Here is a 15,631-nt window from a genome sequence, read left to right on the forward strand (position 1 = left end):
ACTTTCGTTGTAGGTCAAACCTTTGCTTTCTAAAGCAATTAGGTCGTATTTTCAAAAAGAATATTAGATTAAAAATACATCGTGATTAAAGTATCGTGTAAAAGGTCTGCAGCAGGGAGAAAATATTTGGTGCTCGTCTGCATATTCTCTCACCTACCACCTACTCTGAATGCGTCCTGTATCTTCCAGCATGTCCGGCTCTCATGATTGCAAATAGGCCTGTTTTCAAATGGAAATAGGACTTCCAAACTGATTATGTGTATTGAATCGGAATCACTCGCTAGATCCTCTTGTATAAAATGTATTGAAAAAAAGCGTGATGGTTGAACAGCGCTGAAACTAGCTCCTTCTCATCTCAGGGAGGTCGATCTATTTTACAACTTTTTGCCATTTGTGAATGTTTCAGCTAGATAATTACGCTGCCATTGTGGAAGAGCGATGCACTGACACACAAACACCCCCTCCCCGCTACACACATACTTCCTCCCCCCCGCCGCTCCCAGCGCACACACCTCCGCCTTCCCCTCGCAGCCCGCTCCGCGCACAGCCCACTCCGTGCCCGGACTTGCTCGGCAAGAACATGCCGGCCCTCCCCAAGCAGCAGCTCAGCCACCGCCACACACCCGCGGCGTGTCCCAGCTCCCGCCGCCGCCACACACAGCCTGCCCGTGACACCAGGCAAGAACCACACGACCCACCAGCAACCTCCCGAGCCCGACGGGACTACTCGGTTCCCACATCTGGGTCCTGCTTCGTGAGCCACTCTTTAAAAACAAGCAGGCTGTGTATTTGTGTGTGTGCATCGAAAAGCCAGAGCCAGGGAGCAACAGCTATTGCTTACACGCGGAAGATCGAAGACAACCTCCGTGCAAAGGTTCCGTCTATTGATATGTAATGAGAGCTTTAAATCCTGTCATATCTTCTAAAGAATAATCCATTCAAATTCAGAAGGGTAATTAAAAAACGATGAGAGAAAAGGGGGATCTGCACCGGGCAGGAAGCGGGCAGCCCCCCCCGTGGCCTGGAGAGAGAGAAATCGGAGGCAGGAAGTGGGGCTCCCCCGCAGCGTCCCCAGGACGGGGTGGCAGCCCGGGCCGGGCCTGCGGGGCCCGGGCTGCCCAATTCCCACCCCCGCCGTCCCGCCGCTGCGGGGTACGAGCCCGCACAAACTTTCTCTGGTGCTTCCTCCGTGGTTGCCTTCCCCTCACCTAAACCAACCAAACGCAAACCGAGCTCGTCGGGGGTGGGGTGCCCGGTTCTGCGTGCCCGCAGGGAGCCCCCGCGACCGGGCTGGCCAGGACCGCTGCTCCTCTGCGCACCGCGATGGGAGCGGCGGCCCGGTGCCACCCTGCAGAGTCCCGTGAAAGTGGCTGCACAGGAACCCTCTGACAGTTCAGAAGATGCCAGTGCTGGGACCTGTCCTTCGTTGTTGCCCGCACTTGCACAGTACCTTTGCGAAGACGCAAATTCGTCCGGCCGCATCCCGTCCTCGGTCTTTTTTGGGTTGCCGCAGAGGTGCCGAGCACTTCCCGGCCACTACCCCTCTAAGCAAGTGTGGTGTGAGTTGCAGTGACGGGGCAGCACCGGGTCCCCAGACCCCATTCCACTGGCCCTGGCTATGGCAAGGTGCCATAGGCGATCAACACCTTGTCAGGGCTGTTGGACGAAAGTCAAAGGGGTTCCTGGCCCGACGTTCGCAGCCCTCCCACAGGGGCATCTCCCGTGTGCCAAGGACGGGAGAAGCTGCGGGTGCGCACAGCTGTATCTGCCCGGCGGCACCTGCAGCCTGGCAGCCTGGCAGCGCAGGCAGAGGCTGCCTTAGATGGCGTTTAAAAAGTACGGAGCGAGGCAGGCGCTGCCCTCGGCCGCCCGGAACCCGCAGGCGGGACCTTTGCTGGGCTGCTCCTGGCCCCGCCGGGCAGGGGCCATTGACCGGACCGCGGGCAGCCCCGCAGCCGCAGAGCCCGCGGGCAACGGGCAGGATCAGGCCAGTTCCCCTCGACGGAGAACCCCGAGCTGAGCTCCAGAGGCAGCTTCGGCCGCGCCGGGAGCTGTTTTGGTAGGCGGCGTGGCGAGGGGCAGAGCCGAGGGCGCCCCGCGGGGACTGGAGGGGGTTGCGCGGCGGGGCCGCTCCCGGCCGGGTAGAGGCGGATGGTCCACGGAGGATTTCCTCGGTGTAAAATAATAGTAAGAGCGGAGGCATAGGTCGGCTGGCGATGCGTCTTTCAAAGGGGGGGTTTTCCCATTCCTGCCCGCCTCTGCTCTCCAGACCACACAGTTTATGCCGGGCGCATCAGATCCTACATATACCACCAGATGCACACATCTACAGATACAATTCCTATATAAACGCACACAGGTAGAGTAAATGCTCCTCATCGGTCGTCCACTTGTTAGGGGATTTTTCTTTCCCTGCTGTGAGCGAACTCAGATAGAGGTGCGGGGGACGGGGCCATTCGTGCACTCCATTTCTCAGCAGCAACAGTGCGTTACTGAAGTAACTCGCAGGTTAAGAGCAAAAGCCGAGAGCAGTAAGGTGCTCAAGAAAAAGACAATATTTTTAAGAGCTTCTCTGAATAAGAGCAGTACCGAAAACAAAAAGTTTACGGAACAAAAGCACCGAAAGAAACTCCGAAAAAGCCACGTCCTAGAGTCACTGTATTAGGTCAGTGACACACTGAAATTAACTCAGCCACTTCAGCAACACCTTTGATACGAAGCAAAAAGTCTGCTCCCTCCAAGATCCCAGGTGTATAAGTTTGTCGCCTTCTAGCATGTTATTACTTGCCTAAATTTACTTGATAGAGAAGGACTCTCGTGAAACCCATCAGAACAGATGGAAGTGAAGATTTCACACGTTGCTTAGGTTTCTAAGCATTGCAACTATCATTTTTTTTATTTTTAAAAAGGAAAGAAAAATAGAAAGAAACCACAGAACACCAACACAAACCCAACCAAAAAAAGCCCAGCTAAAAAAAAAAAAAAAAAAACTCGTGTGTACATGCGCTTTATTCTTTCCCTGTGTACTTTAAGGAGCACTACTCAGAATGATACAGGGAGTTCTCATCGAATGAATGAAATAAGTCCCATACGTTCTCTAAAATCAGCTGTATAAATCCATTGCCATAGAAGCACAACCTACAAACTAATTTAAAATTACTCGGAAAGTCCCGCTGTGTTTAACGAATAGAAATATATTTCAGAATACAGTAAACATCTTATTCACTTTTAGTTGTTAGCGTGAGAAATGGAGCCAGCCAGTAAAACTAGACCTAAGTATCCTTAATCACTTGGTGAATATTGCTAGGATATACATTTTAAACTTTTTTTTTTCCCATTTCCATACGCCAGCTCAGGACAGCGGATTCACATCGTCTTTGGCAGGTAGTGCGAGTGCACTCGGCCATTTGGAAATGCTTTTTGCTTCTTTACGTCTGTGTCGTTGTAAAAGAAAAAAGAAAAAACGAAAAGAAAATACCGATTTCCCTCTCCGCCCTCCCCCAAACAAAAACCTTTACGTGGAAGATTAAATGTCATAGTTAACCTTTTCGTCTCCAGGTTTCTCAAGAATTTTTCTGCAGAAGTTGTTTAAAGCGTCAAAACGAATTTCAGTTTCTTTTAGCATCAATACATCCTATTCACCGTTTTATTTATATAGCTGACCGGAAGCCTTCGAGAGAAAGACATAGGATAAAGAAAACTTTGACCTTACCTGCTCCCTATGTGCTCGCAGCCAGAAAAAAAAAAAAAAAAAAAGAAGGGGGTGTGGGGAGAAGTCATTCACCACTTTGCCAGAGACAGTAGCCTCTCTACCTCATAGGTACAGCCGTACTGGGTCAGGTCTCTGTACACACTGGATACATACAAACAGTATTACCATTTACTTAGGGTTTGGAGGGTTTTCCGCCCCTGAAGGGGCTCATGAGAGAATAGCGGGTCAGACAGCGGGGAAAAAAAAAAAAAAAATAGAAAAAAAGGCGAATTTTTCTCAGCTTTGCTCCCGACACGGCCATGAAAGGACTGAAATTCTTCAGAAGTCACTCGGTCTGTACCTCTAGGTCCCCTTTGTAAAAGCAGCCGCCACAAGTTGGACCGGGTCTGCTTCCCAGTGAGGCCCCTCTACCTGCGCTCCGCCACGAAACTCCTAAATTTTTTTTTTTTCCCCTCTGTTTTTCTCCCCCCTCCCTGTGGCAACTTCTCTTGGTGTCATCTCAGAGCTGTCTCCGATTACACTGTTTGGGATCTGCACTTTGAGCACTATCTTAGGGCCCTACACTGCTTTTTGAACCGAGATGCAGGCAATATAGGTGTAGATCAGCTCCCCATCTCTGTATGTCCCCCCCACTCCTCTTTCCGCAGGAGTGGCCCCAGCTCCCCTCTGCTCCATCAACAGCAGGTACAGGCCCCAGCTGCGCAGCCTCCCCCGAGCATTTCCTTCCAGTATCCCTGATGCTACCAGGCTACTGTGACAAAATGAAAAACTAACCCAAACCCACCCCACAACCCGTTTTGTTATGAAACAGCAAATATGAAGAAGTCTTTTGCCATTGTTGCTGTTGTGGTGGTGGTAGTGGCGATAGGGTTTTATTGGTTTTTGGGTTTTGTTTTTTGGTTGGTTGTTTCTTTTTTTTTTTTGCACAGCTTGCTGTGCCACTACACGCACACTTCATGGCACTCAAGCATGAACTCCTATTTACAGCAGGGAATAAATGCCCTCCGCGTTTCTCCTACGTTTGGAGGCAGTGCCAGGGAGTGGGGAAGCAGGAGGGCATAGCCATCCTGCACCAGATCCCCTCTCTCCAAAGACGGGCTGCTCACCGTCCCACGTCGATAAAGCAGTTGTTACACGGAGAAACTTGCATTTCTTCCATCATTTCAGATTTTAAACATGCTGCCCCTCCCCTTCGCCATCCCATTATCCAAGTTCTGCATTGATTACCAGGAGACTGAAAATCAGCGTATTGGAAGAAGCAGGAGTTTAAACGGAGGCGTATACTCTAATTTAGACAAGCTGTACAGTGACTAAATTCTTGTGAGTGTTCTCAAGGGACACCGGAGATTAAAATGTATTTACAACCCATCCACCCCCGAAATATCGTAATCCCAACCAAGGCATAACTGGTTTATACAAAGAATTTTATGATAAAAGGCAACAACACAATGTCATAAAAAAAACCTATAAAATTGTTAAAGAGCAGTTGTTTGCATTTCTCCTGATTGATATGTAAATACAGTTTGAACTGTGTTTGCTCGGTCTCTAGTGCTTAATAAAGAGATGAATTCACCTTTCTGTGGAACAAGTAAATAGACTTTAAACTAAGCCGACATCAGACAAAGTGGAAACGAGTTTATTTAATCGAAACTAAATCTAGTTTAAGAAAGATAAGTCAGTGTACATAATAATCCATTACAGTAATTACACCCACCACCAAATATGTGTTTATGAGGTTGTCAAGACACAATAAAATTCATTTATTTCCCTCGAAGTCTATAATGAAAAGTCACTGGCTGGCTCTCTATCGAACATGCTAACTCCAATATTGCGGGGGAGGAGGGAGATACTATTTCTCGGCTCTATTAATGCCTTTCAGTGCTCCTCACTTTTGAAAGTTCCTGTATTTGGAAGGATACGAACGTTAATTACATCTGAAGGGGAAATGTCGACTTAACCACAGCACTTTCCCCTCCGTCTTGTACATTAACTCCGGGAGAAACTAACCTTCACTTAAAAAATCCGTAGACTTAAGCCTGCCCTCGCTCCCTCAATGGGAGCTGCAGCGCTGAACCACGGACATTCCCAACACTTCCTTTATTTAGCAGAAATAACAGCACTAAGCTCTAGATGCCTCCCGCCATCCTTCACATGGTGCCATAGATCTGAAACGAGTATTTTGCGTAGAGAAAGAAAGAAAAATAAATCAAGGCATATCCTTTAGGTTAGTTGGGAATGTCGCTGCATAAAGCATGACATAGTATAAAGAATGAAAGGTCTCGAAATTCCTGTTGACACACGTGATGTTCTCCAGTTAGAAGTAAAGGGGGGGGGGGGCAGAAAGAATCCGATAATATTTTTTTTTTTTTTTCCTTTTTCTTCATCCAGACTAGCACTTGGTGTCCGAGTATCACAGCTATCTTAGATAAATGAAAGACTGGAGCTTTCGAAATCTGCTACTTAAACTGGAGGTTGGGATGTTTCAATCCCGGACAAACTACTTGCTTTCTCTTCAAATATACGAGCATTTCATAATACCTCTGTAATTCAGGGGTTTTTCAATGACCGCGATATGCTCCCTTGGTTTAACTGACGGGGTCTGAGTCGGGGGAGGAGGGGGGAAACAAAACCAAACCAAAACCAAACCAAACCAAACCAAACCAAACCAAACCAAAAACAAATAAAAAAAAAAAAAACCAACCAAAATAATAAATATATGCATATATATTAAAAAAAAAAATAAAAGAGCAGCAGACGCGAAGGAGAACACGCTACGAAGTCCCTTTTAGGATGGGGGACTTCTTATTCTGTTACACTCATGAAAGGGATATTTGGGACCCGAAAGACAGCGAACTAAGCGTATTTCGAGCTTGTCCGATACGAAGTGCTTAACTTGATAAGCTTTATATATTTATAGCAAAGTTAAAATCTAACTGCCTCGCATTGCTCACAATATTCACCTTCCTACCAACCGCCCCTTGGTGTCTCAGCCGGTCGCGTACCTCGTTCACACGCACACAAACACGCACACGTGCACACACACGCACTTTCTCCTCAACTGCTCCTTCACAATCTTCCCAAATGGCTACACACGCAAAAAAAAGCCCCAAACCCCAAGCAAAGCCGATGTCCATTGGCCTGGGGTGCAGCCTGCAGCTGACCTCTCACCGGGGCAGTGAGGGGGAGATGTGCGGGAGGAGCTGCGTGGTCGTGTGTGTGTGTCTGCGTGCCTGTGTGTCTGGGTGTGCGTGCTTGCAGGGCTGGGTATGTGCAGAAAATTAAATGCAGTCTGATAAAGAAAGTTAATTCAAACTACATGTCGTACGCAATAAACTATCTTTTTATTTTGATTATAAATAAGGTGACTGTACTTCCCTTAAAATACAAGCACATAGGAAAACCTGGTAGAAAATTTTTTTTTTCTTCTTTTTAACACGGTATTAAAACTGGACGCTCTTTAAATCGGCCGCATGTTCTATACTGTCAGCAGGTTCTTCGTTTATTTGTTTCTAGTGGCGTTAGACTTTTACCTTCTTTCTCCTCCGTGCCTTTGGCATTTGAATTTCTACTCTTGGAATACTTTGCTTTCTCTAGCAAGGAGTCTCAGAGGTGGCCCTCACCCCTCACCCTCCCAATAATCGGGCTAATGAATTTGGACTCGATCCTTTTGCTCTCGAGTTTGCGAATCCCACGCATTTGCTGGTCACTTTTGCAGGCTGAGGACTGAGCCTGTATCCTGTTTACTCCCTGTCGCAGCTCCCCTTTGGGACCAAGGGCCAGGCCCCGGGGGGGTGGGGGCCTCTCAGGGTTTGGCAGCATACCCGGGGGTTTCCATCAATCAAAAAAGAAAAAAGGAATGGGCAAAGAAAAAAAAAAATATGCGGGGGAGGATCAGGAGGGGGAACCAAAGGGAAATAAAAAAAAGAATATTCGTAATGTGTATAATTTATTAGAAGCTTCTTAGGAACTATACTTAAGCCAAATATCTACATAAGTTACAACAGGAAAAGGCGGCGTGCGCAAATAACAAACTGCCAGAGGATTTACGACGGGGCGATCAGTGTCCATAAAAAAGGTAGGGGTTGGTTTGGTTGATTGTATTTTTTTTCTTTTTCTTTATACAACAAAATATGCAGGCTACTAAAAACTATGGGTTTAGTCCAACTTTTGACAGCATTATACAGCTACAGGTTCACATCAAACGTAAGGAGGAAAATAAAAGCCAAGCCTTTGATGACTCCACGTCTCCATCCGCTGGCCCTGGCGGCGCGGCTGCCAGAGGAGACCGGGACGGGGGACGGGGGGGGGGGGAAAGCTGCTTCTTGTGTCTGGGTGACGCGAATGCGTTTTTCTGGGGGGGAAACCACCCCATCCCCCCAAATCTCTATATTTACATGCAAGTCCTAGACGCTGGCAAAGGGTACATCTGAAATTCAAGCCTTCGGACCATGCCTAACTATGGTCCCCTTTCTGCAGACTGCTCCGTAGTTATTAGTCAGAATTTTTTTAACACCCCATACAACAATATTGGGGGGAAAAAAATGAGCACCCAAAACCATCAAGAGTAACAATAAAACCGAACAAAACCCCAAGTCTCTCTCTCTCTCACACTCTTAGAGGTCCTCAGAGAACCACGCAGGAAAGTGAAGGGAGGTGGGGGAGCGTTGAAAAGGGAGGAAAAAACCCCAAACAAAAACAAAACAAACAACAACAAAAAAAGACACCCAGTAGTTTGGACAGGACAGAGATCTGTGTGACTGGGAAAATCTGCCTTTTTTTCCCTTTCTCTTTTTCCCCTTTTTTTTTTCTTTTGCTCTGTTTAATCCTTTTACCAGGTCCTACCGTATAGCAAGGTGGAGCAAGACATGGCAGTGCCATAGTCAGAAGTAGAAGAGTTTAGGTGAGACAAACTGGAGACTTGGCTCTGCAGAGAGGACGGGCTGGCCGAGTGCTGTCCCATGTCTGGAGACTGCCCCGCACTGTTTGTCTGGTGGCTCTGATGCTGTCCGAGGCTGTTGCCATTGGTAGCCACCGTGATCGTTGTAGCAGCCTGCTGCTGATGGCTCTGGATAGCTGCTGTGGGTGTGTTGGAGCCTGCTTGGCAGGGCTTGCCATCCTTTACAAGCACTGGCACCGCCACCCTTCTGGGAGACTGCTGCTGCTGGCAGGAGCCGTTCTCCTGTTGCATCTGCTGCTGCGCAGCCTTGTCTTTGGCCTGGCGTTTCATCTTGTAGCGGTGGTTCTGGAACCAGATTTTGACCTGAGTAGGGGTGAGATGTATCATGCTGGCTAAATGTTCCCTCTCCGGGGCGGAGAGGTATTTCTGCTGCTTGAAACGTCTCTCCAGCTCGTAAACCTGGGCCTGGGAAAAAAGGACCCTCCGTTTCCTCCGCGGCGTGCTCTGGAGCGGGGCCATGCTCTTGCTCACGTCTCCCAGAGAGCCGAGGCTGCCCATGCCGCCCATGTTCATGCCCGAGGACGGCGCCATGAAGCGGGAGACTGCAAGGGAGAAGGCGGCACGGTTTAGGCGGCTCGGCTCAGCCCGGCCCGGCACGAGCAGGGCCCCGCGCTCCAGCGGCACCGACCGCCGCTCGCCCCCGAGGGGGACCGCAGCCCCCCGGCAGCCCAGCCCCAGCCGGGTCCTCGGGACGCCCAAGCTCTCAAACAACGACCGGCGTCCCCGGGGAGAACGGCGGGCAACTGGACCCCTCCTCGCCCGACTCAACCCCGGTGAATAAAGGAGACCGCTCGCCCTTCGCCTTGCCCGGGGGATGACACCCGAGCAAGTACAGAGGTGACAGCGGGGAGGAAGCTCCCGGGAACAGGGGCTCCGCTGACGCCTGCCGGGGCGAACTCGCCCGCTCCCCTCCGCGCACTCGGGACGCGGCTCCCACGGCTCCGGCTTCCTTCCTCGCCCGCCCGGTGCCGGACGGCGCGCAGGAGGACGGGCACCGCGGTCTCCCTCCCGGGCCCGGGGTCTGGGCCACTGCTGCCCCGCTGGACGGCGAGCCCCAAGATCCGTCTCCGCGCCGCTGCGGGGTATCCTGTCCCCTTCCCCGTGCAAAAGCAGCCCCGGGCAGCTGACATGAAACCAGCCGGGGTGAAGGGACCAGGCACAATCCTCGGGCAGAAGGAGGAATTGAGGGGGCAGCGGTGGGTGGGTGGGTGGGGACGGACAAGATTTGGACAGACTTTTGCCCTGGTGCGGAGTCCCCGGCGCCCATCTCCCGCGGTGCTGCGGGGCAGGTGCGCGGCCACCCCCCGGCGCCCACCCAGCCGCGGGCTGACCTTACTTGAGGAGAAGCGGGGGTCCGGGTTGGTGCCGTACCATCCTGTCGCCGAAGCGCTGTTCCGCATGGTGTCCTGGTAAGGCGGGAGCTCGCTCATGTTGCCCAGGTTCCCATTGCAGTAGCCCCCCATCGTGGCATGGGAGAGCTGGGGGACCCCTGCCGCTGTCATATGGTAGGCGGCAGTCACTGTTCCGTTGTGGCCCATGGGGTGCTGCTGCATGGCCGGCTGAGAAACCTGAGACTGTCTGTAGGCTGACAAGGGAGCCCCCAAGTTACTGCCCTCCATGCCCACTTTCTTGTAGCTTTCCTCCAAAGGACTCAAGATGTCAGACACTGAGAAAGGAGTCGTATGCTTTGGGCTCATCGACATGATTCGGCGGCTGGGAAAAAAAAAAAAAAAAAAAAAGGAAGGGGAGGCAAATCTTTTTTTTTTTTTTTTTTTTTTTGCCAAATATTCTGGTGTTGCCTTAACGCCGATCTTGTTGGATGTACACGTAACCGAGTGGACGAAGTCCGCCTTAATTGGATTGAGTGGAGGCTCAGGGCTGCCTTTCGTTTGTTTTAGCCAGACGCCAGGTTTTAGGCTGCCACCAGAGGCGGGGCATAGGCACTAAAGCAACAAGACAATAGAAGCCTACATCTTGCCCAAGATAATTAGCTTACATGCTGATGACAAGGTAAACACCTTTAAGTTTTCCTTGTCAGGATTTATTTTTTTTTTTAATGTCTTAAAAAAGAGAGAGAGAAAGGGAAAAGGAGACAGACCCCGTGAGCACGACTCGCTTTATTTTTCTCGGGGGTGGCAATATCGTGGATGGGAAATGGAAGGCAAGGCAAAATGACCCCCGTTTGGCGGGGTGAAAGGATTTTAAAATAAGCTCCCGGGTGGCAAGGCTGACAGCCCAGCCTTTGTGAACGCTAGGGAGACGGGGCTGAATGCCGGTGAGCTGCAGGATTGAGTCCCCTTCTCTCCCGTGAAGCCGGGTGGCGGCAGCCCCGCCGCCGGGCAGGCAGCTCCCCGAGTGCAGCCGTCTAGCCCGGGCCGCGGTCCCAGCGCTCAGCACTCCCCTCCCCGGCTTGTCGGGTCCCCCGGCCGGCTGGTGGCTGAAGAGCTCATGGGATTCAGCATCTCGAGAACCTTTCCTGTATCTGCTAAGACCACCAGGGCGAGACCCCCAGGGCGAGGATCGCTTGTCTCCCTAAAGCCATCAGTTCTGTTCACCTAGGGATTTTTTAATTTAAACTCATGGAGAGGAGGAAGATGCAGGTTTCCAAAAGCAAGCAGTAAAATTAATAGCCTGGGACGTGAGACTGTTGAAAAATAGGTTAGCGCAATATGTTGCTCGTTATTCTCAAAGGCAAAGACTGCCACAGTCTCTCGTGGTCCCTCTGAACCTGAAGCTGCTTTCTAAGGTTATTTATACAGCATGGGAGCTGGATGGAGAAGACCTCTCAGGTCATCTGCTACGCGACCTTGCCAATGAATTCCCTGCAGTTTCGAATAAACTGCAATTTCTGGCACTTTCTGATCTGCTCCCGGATCCAGTGTAGAAACAAAAGCAAGCCCCTTCACAGACGTCGTTGTTTTCCCCCTCCCAACCCCACCCCTCGTAAAGGCAGCGGCTGCTAATGTCACTCGGGTCTTTGAAGAAAACTCCCAAGTTGTCTAATGTCTCCAAAGCTTCTATTTCGGGGTGTTCCCGAGCAGGGGAGAGAAACCTCCCCTGAGTGTTTCAAACCCCGGCTTACGGCCCTGGCAAACCCAATTTAATACAGCAATTACCTGAATTATTAAGAAAATTACAGCGAAAGTACAGTTAACCCAGTGACTTCGAAGTGTCAAGTAACTGTTTAGTAATGGCACTTGTAAATATGTTTGTGCTCGGCTGGTTCGTGCTTAAAAATGCAAAAGTGCACTTGCTACCCGGGAATAACTAAATATCTTTGTCTAAAGTGGCAGCATAAATAGCCGGTCGCTTTGTAACTGTGCTTGATATCAGTACATAAGGATCATTTTGCTTCAATTGGGAGGCTCTCATTCACTAGGCAAGAAACCGTTTAGGAGAAAGTAGGTTCCCGTATGAGAGTTAACATCCTTCAAGTGTAAGCCTCTGCCTTGATTGCACTTTAGAGCTCTGCAAGAGGTGAGCTTTTCCACAAAAATATAATCGGGGGAACCTTCTTTCAATCAGGCCTCCAGCTTTCCAACATCATCTCAGCCACCTCTTTCGGTACCAGCTTTCTCAAGGCTGAACACCCCGAAGTGGGCTCGTTGTGAGTCCGCTAGGTCACTTTGGGTGACTTTGGGCTAGAAAGGCTGCTGCTTTTACCTCTTTCCTGTTTTATTTCCAGATCTTTAGATCTTGCCTTTCCACATCCTGCAATATTTCTCACCCTCACCCCCGCCCCGCGTCTCATTTTTTCCCCCATTTCTGCGGGTGTTTTTCAAAACCGTCTTTGGGTTTGTTCCTACAGAGAGACACTCGACCTTGCTTTGGTGGTTTGGTGTTATTTTTTCCTGTTCCTTTTCCCCAGGATTTCTCAGGCACATCAGTTCCGTATCTGTTTTATTACCGTTAAAAAGGAGGGTGTGAATGGAGGGGGGGGGGGGGGAATACCACAAGATCCACCAAAATTGCACTGTTGTCGGCTCAGAGGCGAACGACAGCAACTGACCGCGCAATATGCGGGGCAGCGACTCCGTTTCTCCCCCGAGAGTGCGAGGTGAGGAGACCCCAGAGGCTGTTCTGGAGGCGAAGAGCAGGGAGGCGGAGGGGGTGGGTGGGGAGGGTCCCCGCCGCCCGCCCGCTCCTTCCCGGGGGGCGCTGCCGGAACGACACCGTTCACCGCCTGCCGTGGCTGGGGGAGCATAGTTATCCTGGCGCTGGAGTGAGCGTAGGTTAAACCGCCTCCGAAGCACTGCTCAGTTAGATGAACCTGGGGAGTCTAGCTCTGGCTGCTCGAGGTCCAGTAAAGCGAAGTTAATACAAGAGCCCTTCATGTCCCCTTCGTGGGGAAGAGGGCTGGAATTCTCTATGTAGCTCTGACCGCTTCTTTAGGAACATACCGACGAGCGAGGTCCCGACGGCACTTTTTAGCCCCGCTAGACTGAGCTAGCGGCAAGGAAGCAGGTCAAATTCTGCTCCCCCTTTCCCGTCCCAAACCAGCTATACCGGGGTGAGTCAAACCGCGGACAACTGGCCAAACTGCTTCGCTGCTGCCCTTGTCCAGTTCCCTTCCCCTTCTCTTTGAAACCCTCCACCTAAGTTTGTCCTGCCAGGGCTATCTCTCTGCAGTCCCGGGAGGGTCTTGCCTAGGCTGCCTCTGCTGATGTGTTCGTTTACCTGGTGCTGCTGCTTAGTAAAATGCTAGAGTTAAAAAGAAATGCTAAGGAGAAGAGCAAGGCAGATGAGATGCGTTTTGCCTGGTGGAAGCATTTTCATGAGAAAGGCACGGTCTTCACCCCGTGTTTGCAGAAATGCGGTTACACGGACGTCCCTTCAATAGCTTCTGACCCCACACAATCCGTTTGATAACACTCGAGAGGTGGAAGAATGGGAGACTTTGTCAATCAAATGGTGCCAATCCCAATGGAAACGGTGCCACCAAGACCGCAGCGCGTTTCCTCATCAACTGGATTGCGGGGGCTGGGAGCTCAAGGATCAGCTTTTGAAAGTGCGCACAGGGCTCTCCAAAGACAACAATGTCTTTTTTTTTTATGCGAGCTGCTGTGCCTCCCTAGGGGGAATCGAATGTGCTCGACCAGCCAGAACTGCCGAAGGGCTCGGAGGGGAGAGTCCCACGCAACCGGCGGGCGAATACTTTCTCAACCAGAGAGACACTTTCTAGGCGTAACTTTTTGATACAAAGGCATGAGGTGTTCCATGCTCTCCGTGGGCCGATTCACGGGTGCGTTGCTGGCACCCCTGCCCTACCCTTCCCAGCCCTGCAGCCCAGCTCCCGCTGCCGAGGGGGCGGCCCTGCCGCAGCCCTGCAGCCTGCCCTGCTGTGAGAGAGGGGGTCGGCGGGCTCTGCCGTGTGGCCAGCAGCTCCTAGAGAAGTCTGAGTTAAAGGGACAAAATCAGAGCTGGGACAGAACTCTTTTCTCCTGGTCATCAGCACAACTCTAATATTCAAATAGAGGTTTAAATTGTCCTCCCAAAGATCCGCACCTGGAAAAGGGGCACCACCGCGCAGCTTGCTGCAACTCTTCACTCTCGGCCCACCCCTTAGCCAGCTCATAGAAACTTCATCACTGATTTCTTTTGCATGTCGGCGTTACACACTTCCTGTCACCTTAGCCCCCCTCCCCAAATGGAAGATGTGCCCAGCATACCGCTCCCTGAGCCCACGCAGAGACGGAAGGAAGGAAGGAAGGAGAGGAGGTTTCCCCAGTGAGCGAGCAGTGTGGCCAGATGCCGCCGCCACTGGCGGCCGCGGACAGGGTGCTGGGAGCTGCTCCCTGCCTGGACAGCACATGCTGGGGTGTGTAGGGCAGGAGCTCTGCCCAGACACGCTTCCTGAAAGCGCTCCCTTGGATTTCTTGCTGTGGCTCATGGGGACAATTCTGTGGGACACTCCCCCACCCCCCCTACCCCCCGCACTAGTTATCTCTTTCGAGTGGGAGAAATCCCTCAGTACATGGGTCGAAATCTCTGCCCCTTGCGTGCGAATCAAAGAAAACAAGCGAAGCCATCAAAAGCTAAAGCGCCAAGTCCTCACCCCTCTGCAGCGCACGCACAGTTGCTCCTCCAGCTGCTCAGGGCGTGGAGCATCTCGCATCTGGGGTTCCTCGGGGGCCCTTCCCCACCCGTGACCGGCGGCCCCGCTCGCGAGGTCCCGTGCGAGGGCAGCGCTGCCTCCTCGCAGCTCGTTTCCCTCCTTCCCCAATTCCTGGCAGACGACTGAGCCCTCCTGACCTAATCCTCAGACATTCCCCCCTCCCCCGCTTTTCCTTCGCCGGCCCGTTCCTGGCCAAGAGGACCAGGGTGGGGCCAGGTGCGGGGTGCCAGGGAAGGGCTACCGCCGCCGCCGTGCCAGGCGGGGGGGCCCGGGCACGCCTCGGCCCGGAGGCCGCACCGCGCCCTCCGAGGCTGCCCCGCCTGAGGACCGGGGAAGCGCTGGGTGCAGGCTCGGGAGCCCCAGGACCCGGGGGTGGGTAGCAGCAGTGCTCCCGCCGATGTGCCTTGAAGTGTCGCCTGACCCCCATCCCCATCCTGGTATTGTTAATATCAGCAATTGGTATGTTCTCTACATCTGGCTTCCTTCCCTTAGTGTTAGCAGACTGCCACCTTCACACTATTACTACAAATACAAGACTCAGCTTGCCCCGAAGCGTCTTTGATACACCCGAGCCAGGGGTGATTTCTGCTGGAAGATGGTTGTTGAGACAATTTGCCAAAAGTTTTATAAAGATAGTGAAAAGTTTTACATAGATATAAATACATACATAAATACTTTTTATCAGTAGATACACAGTCCTGCCGGGATCCATCTGTTTATCTGATTTTAGCTCTAGCTGTCAGTATATTACATTAGACAGTTAAGGAGTTATGTGCTTTTGTATGTACATCCAGAACGTCCCTGCACACATTCACACACGTGCGTAAGGCGCATACCTCCGGCAGCG

General features: G+C 51.6%; 1 protein-coding gene across 2 annotated transcripts; it reads right to left on the reverse strand.

The window, feature by feature from the left end:
- Positions 1–8,498: 8,498 nt before the first annotated feature.
- NKX2-1 (NK2 homeobox 1) lies at positions 8,499–14,930 on the reverse strand. 2 transcript variants are annotated; one of them, XM_061463530.1, is made up of 3 exons: positions 14,725–14,930; positions 10,006–10,382; positions 8,499–9,211 (listed from the first exon to the last, which is right to left on the reverse strand). In XM_061463530.1, the coding sequence occupies exons 1-3, from the start codon at positions 14,775–14,777 to the stop codon at positions 8,541–8,543; spliced, it is 1,101 nt and encodes a 366-aa protein (XP_061319514.1). In that variant the 5' UTR covers positions 14,778–14,930; the 3' UTR covers positions 8,499–8,540. The 2 variants fall into 2 exon arrangements, with proteins under 2 accessions (XP_061319514.1, XP_061319516.1); XM_061463532.1 differs by lacking the exon at positions 14,725–14,930 and adding an exon at positions 14,175–14,534.
- Positions 14,931–15,631: the final 701 nt, after the last annotated feature.

The sequence above is a fragment of the Pezoporus flaviventris genome, unplaced genomic scaffold (genome assembly GCF_033815535.1).
Source record: "Pezoporus flaviventris isolate CSIRO_AGI_PZ_B2104156 unplaced genomic scaffold, CSIRO_AGI_Pfla_v1 ptg000036l, whole genome shotgun sequence".
NCBI lineage: Eukaryota > Metazoa > Chordata > Aves > Psittaciformes > Psittacidae > Pezoporus > Pezoporus flaviventris.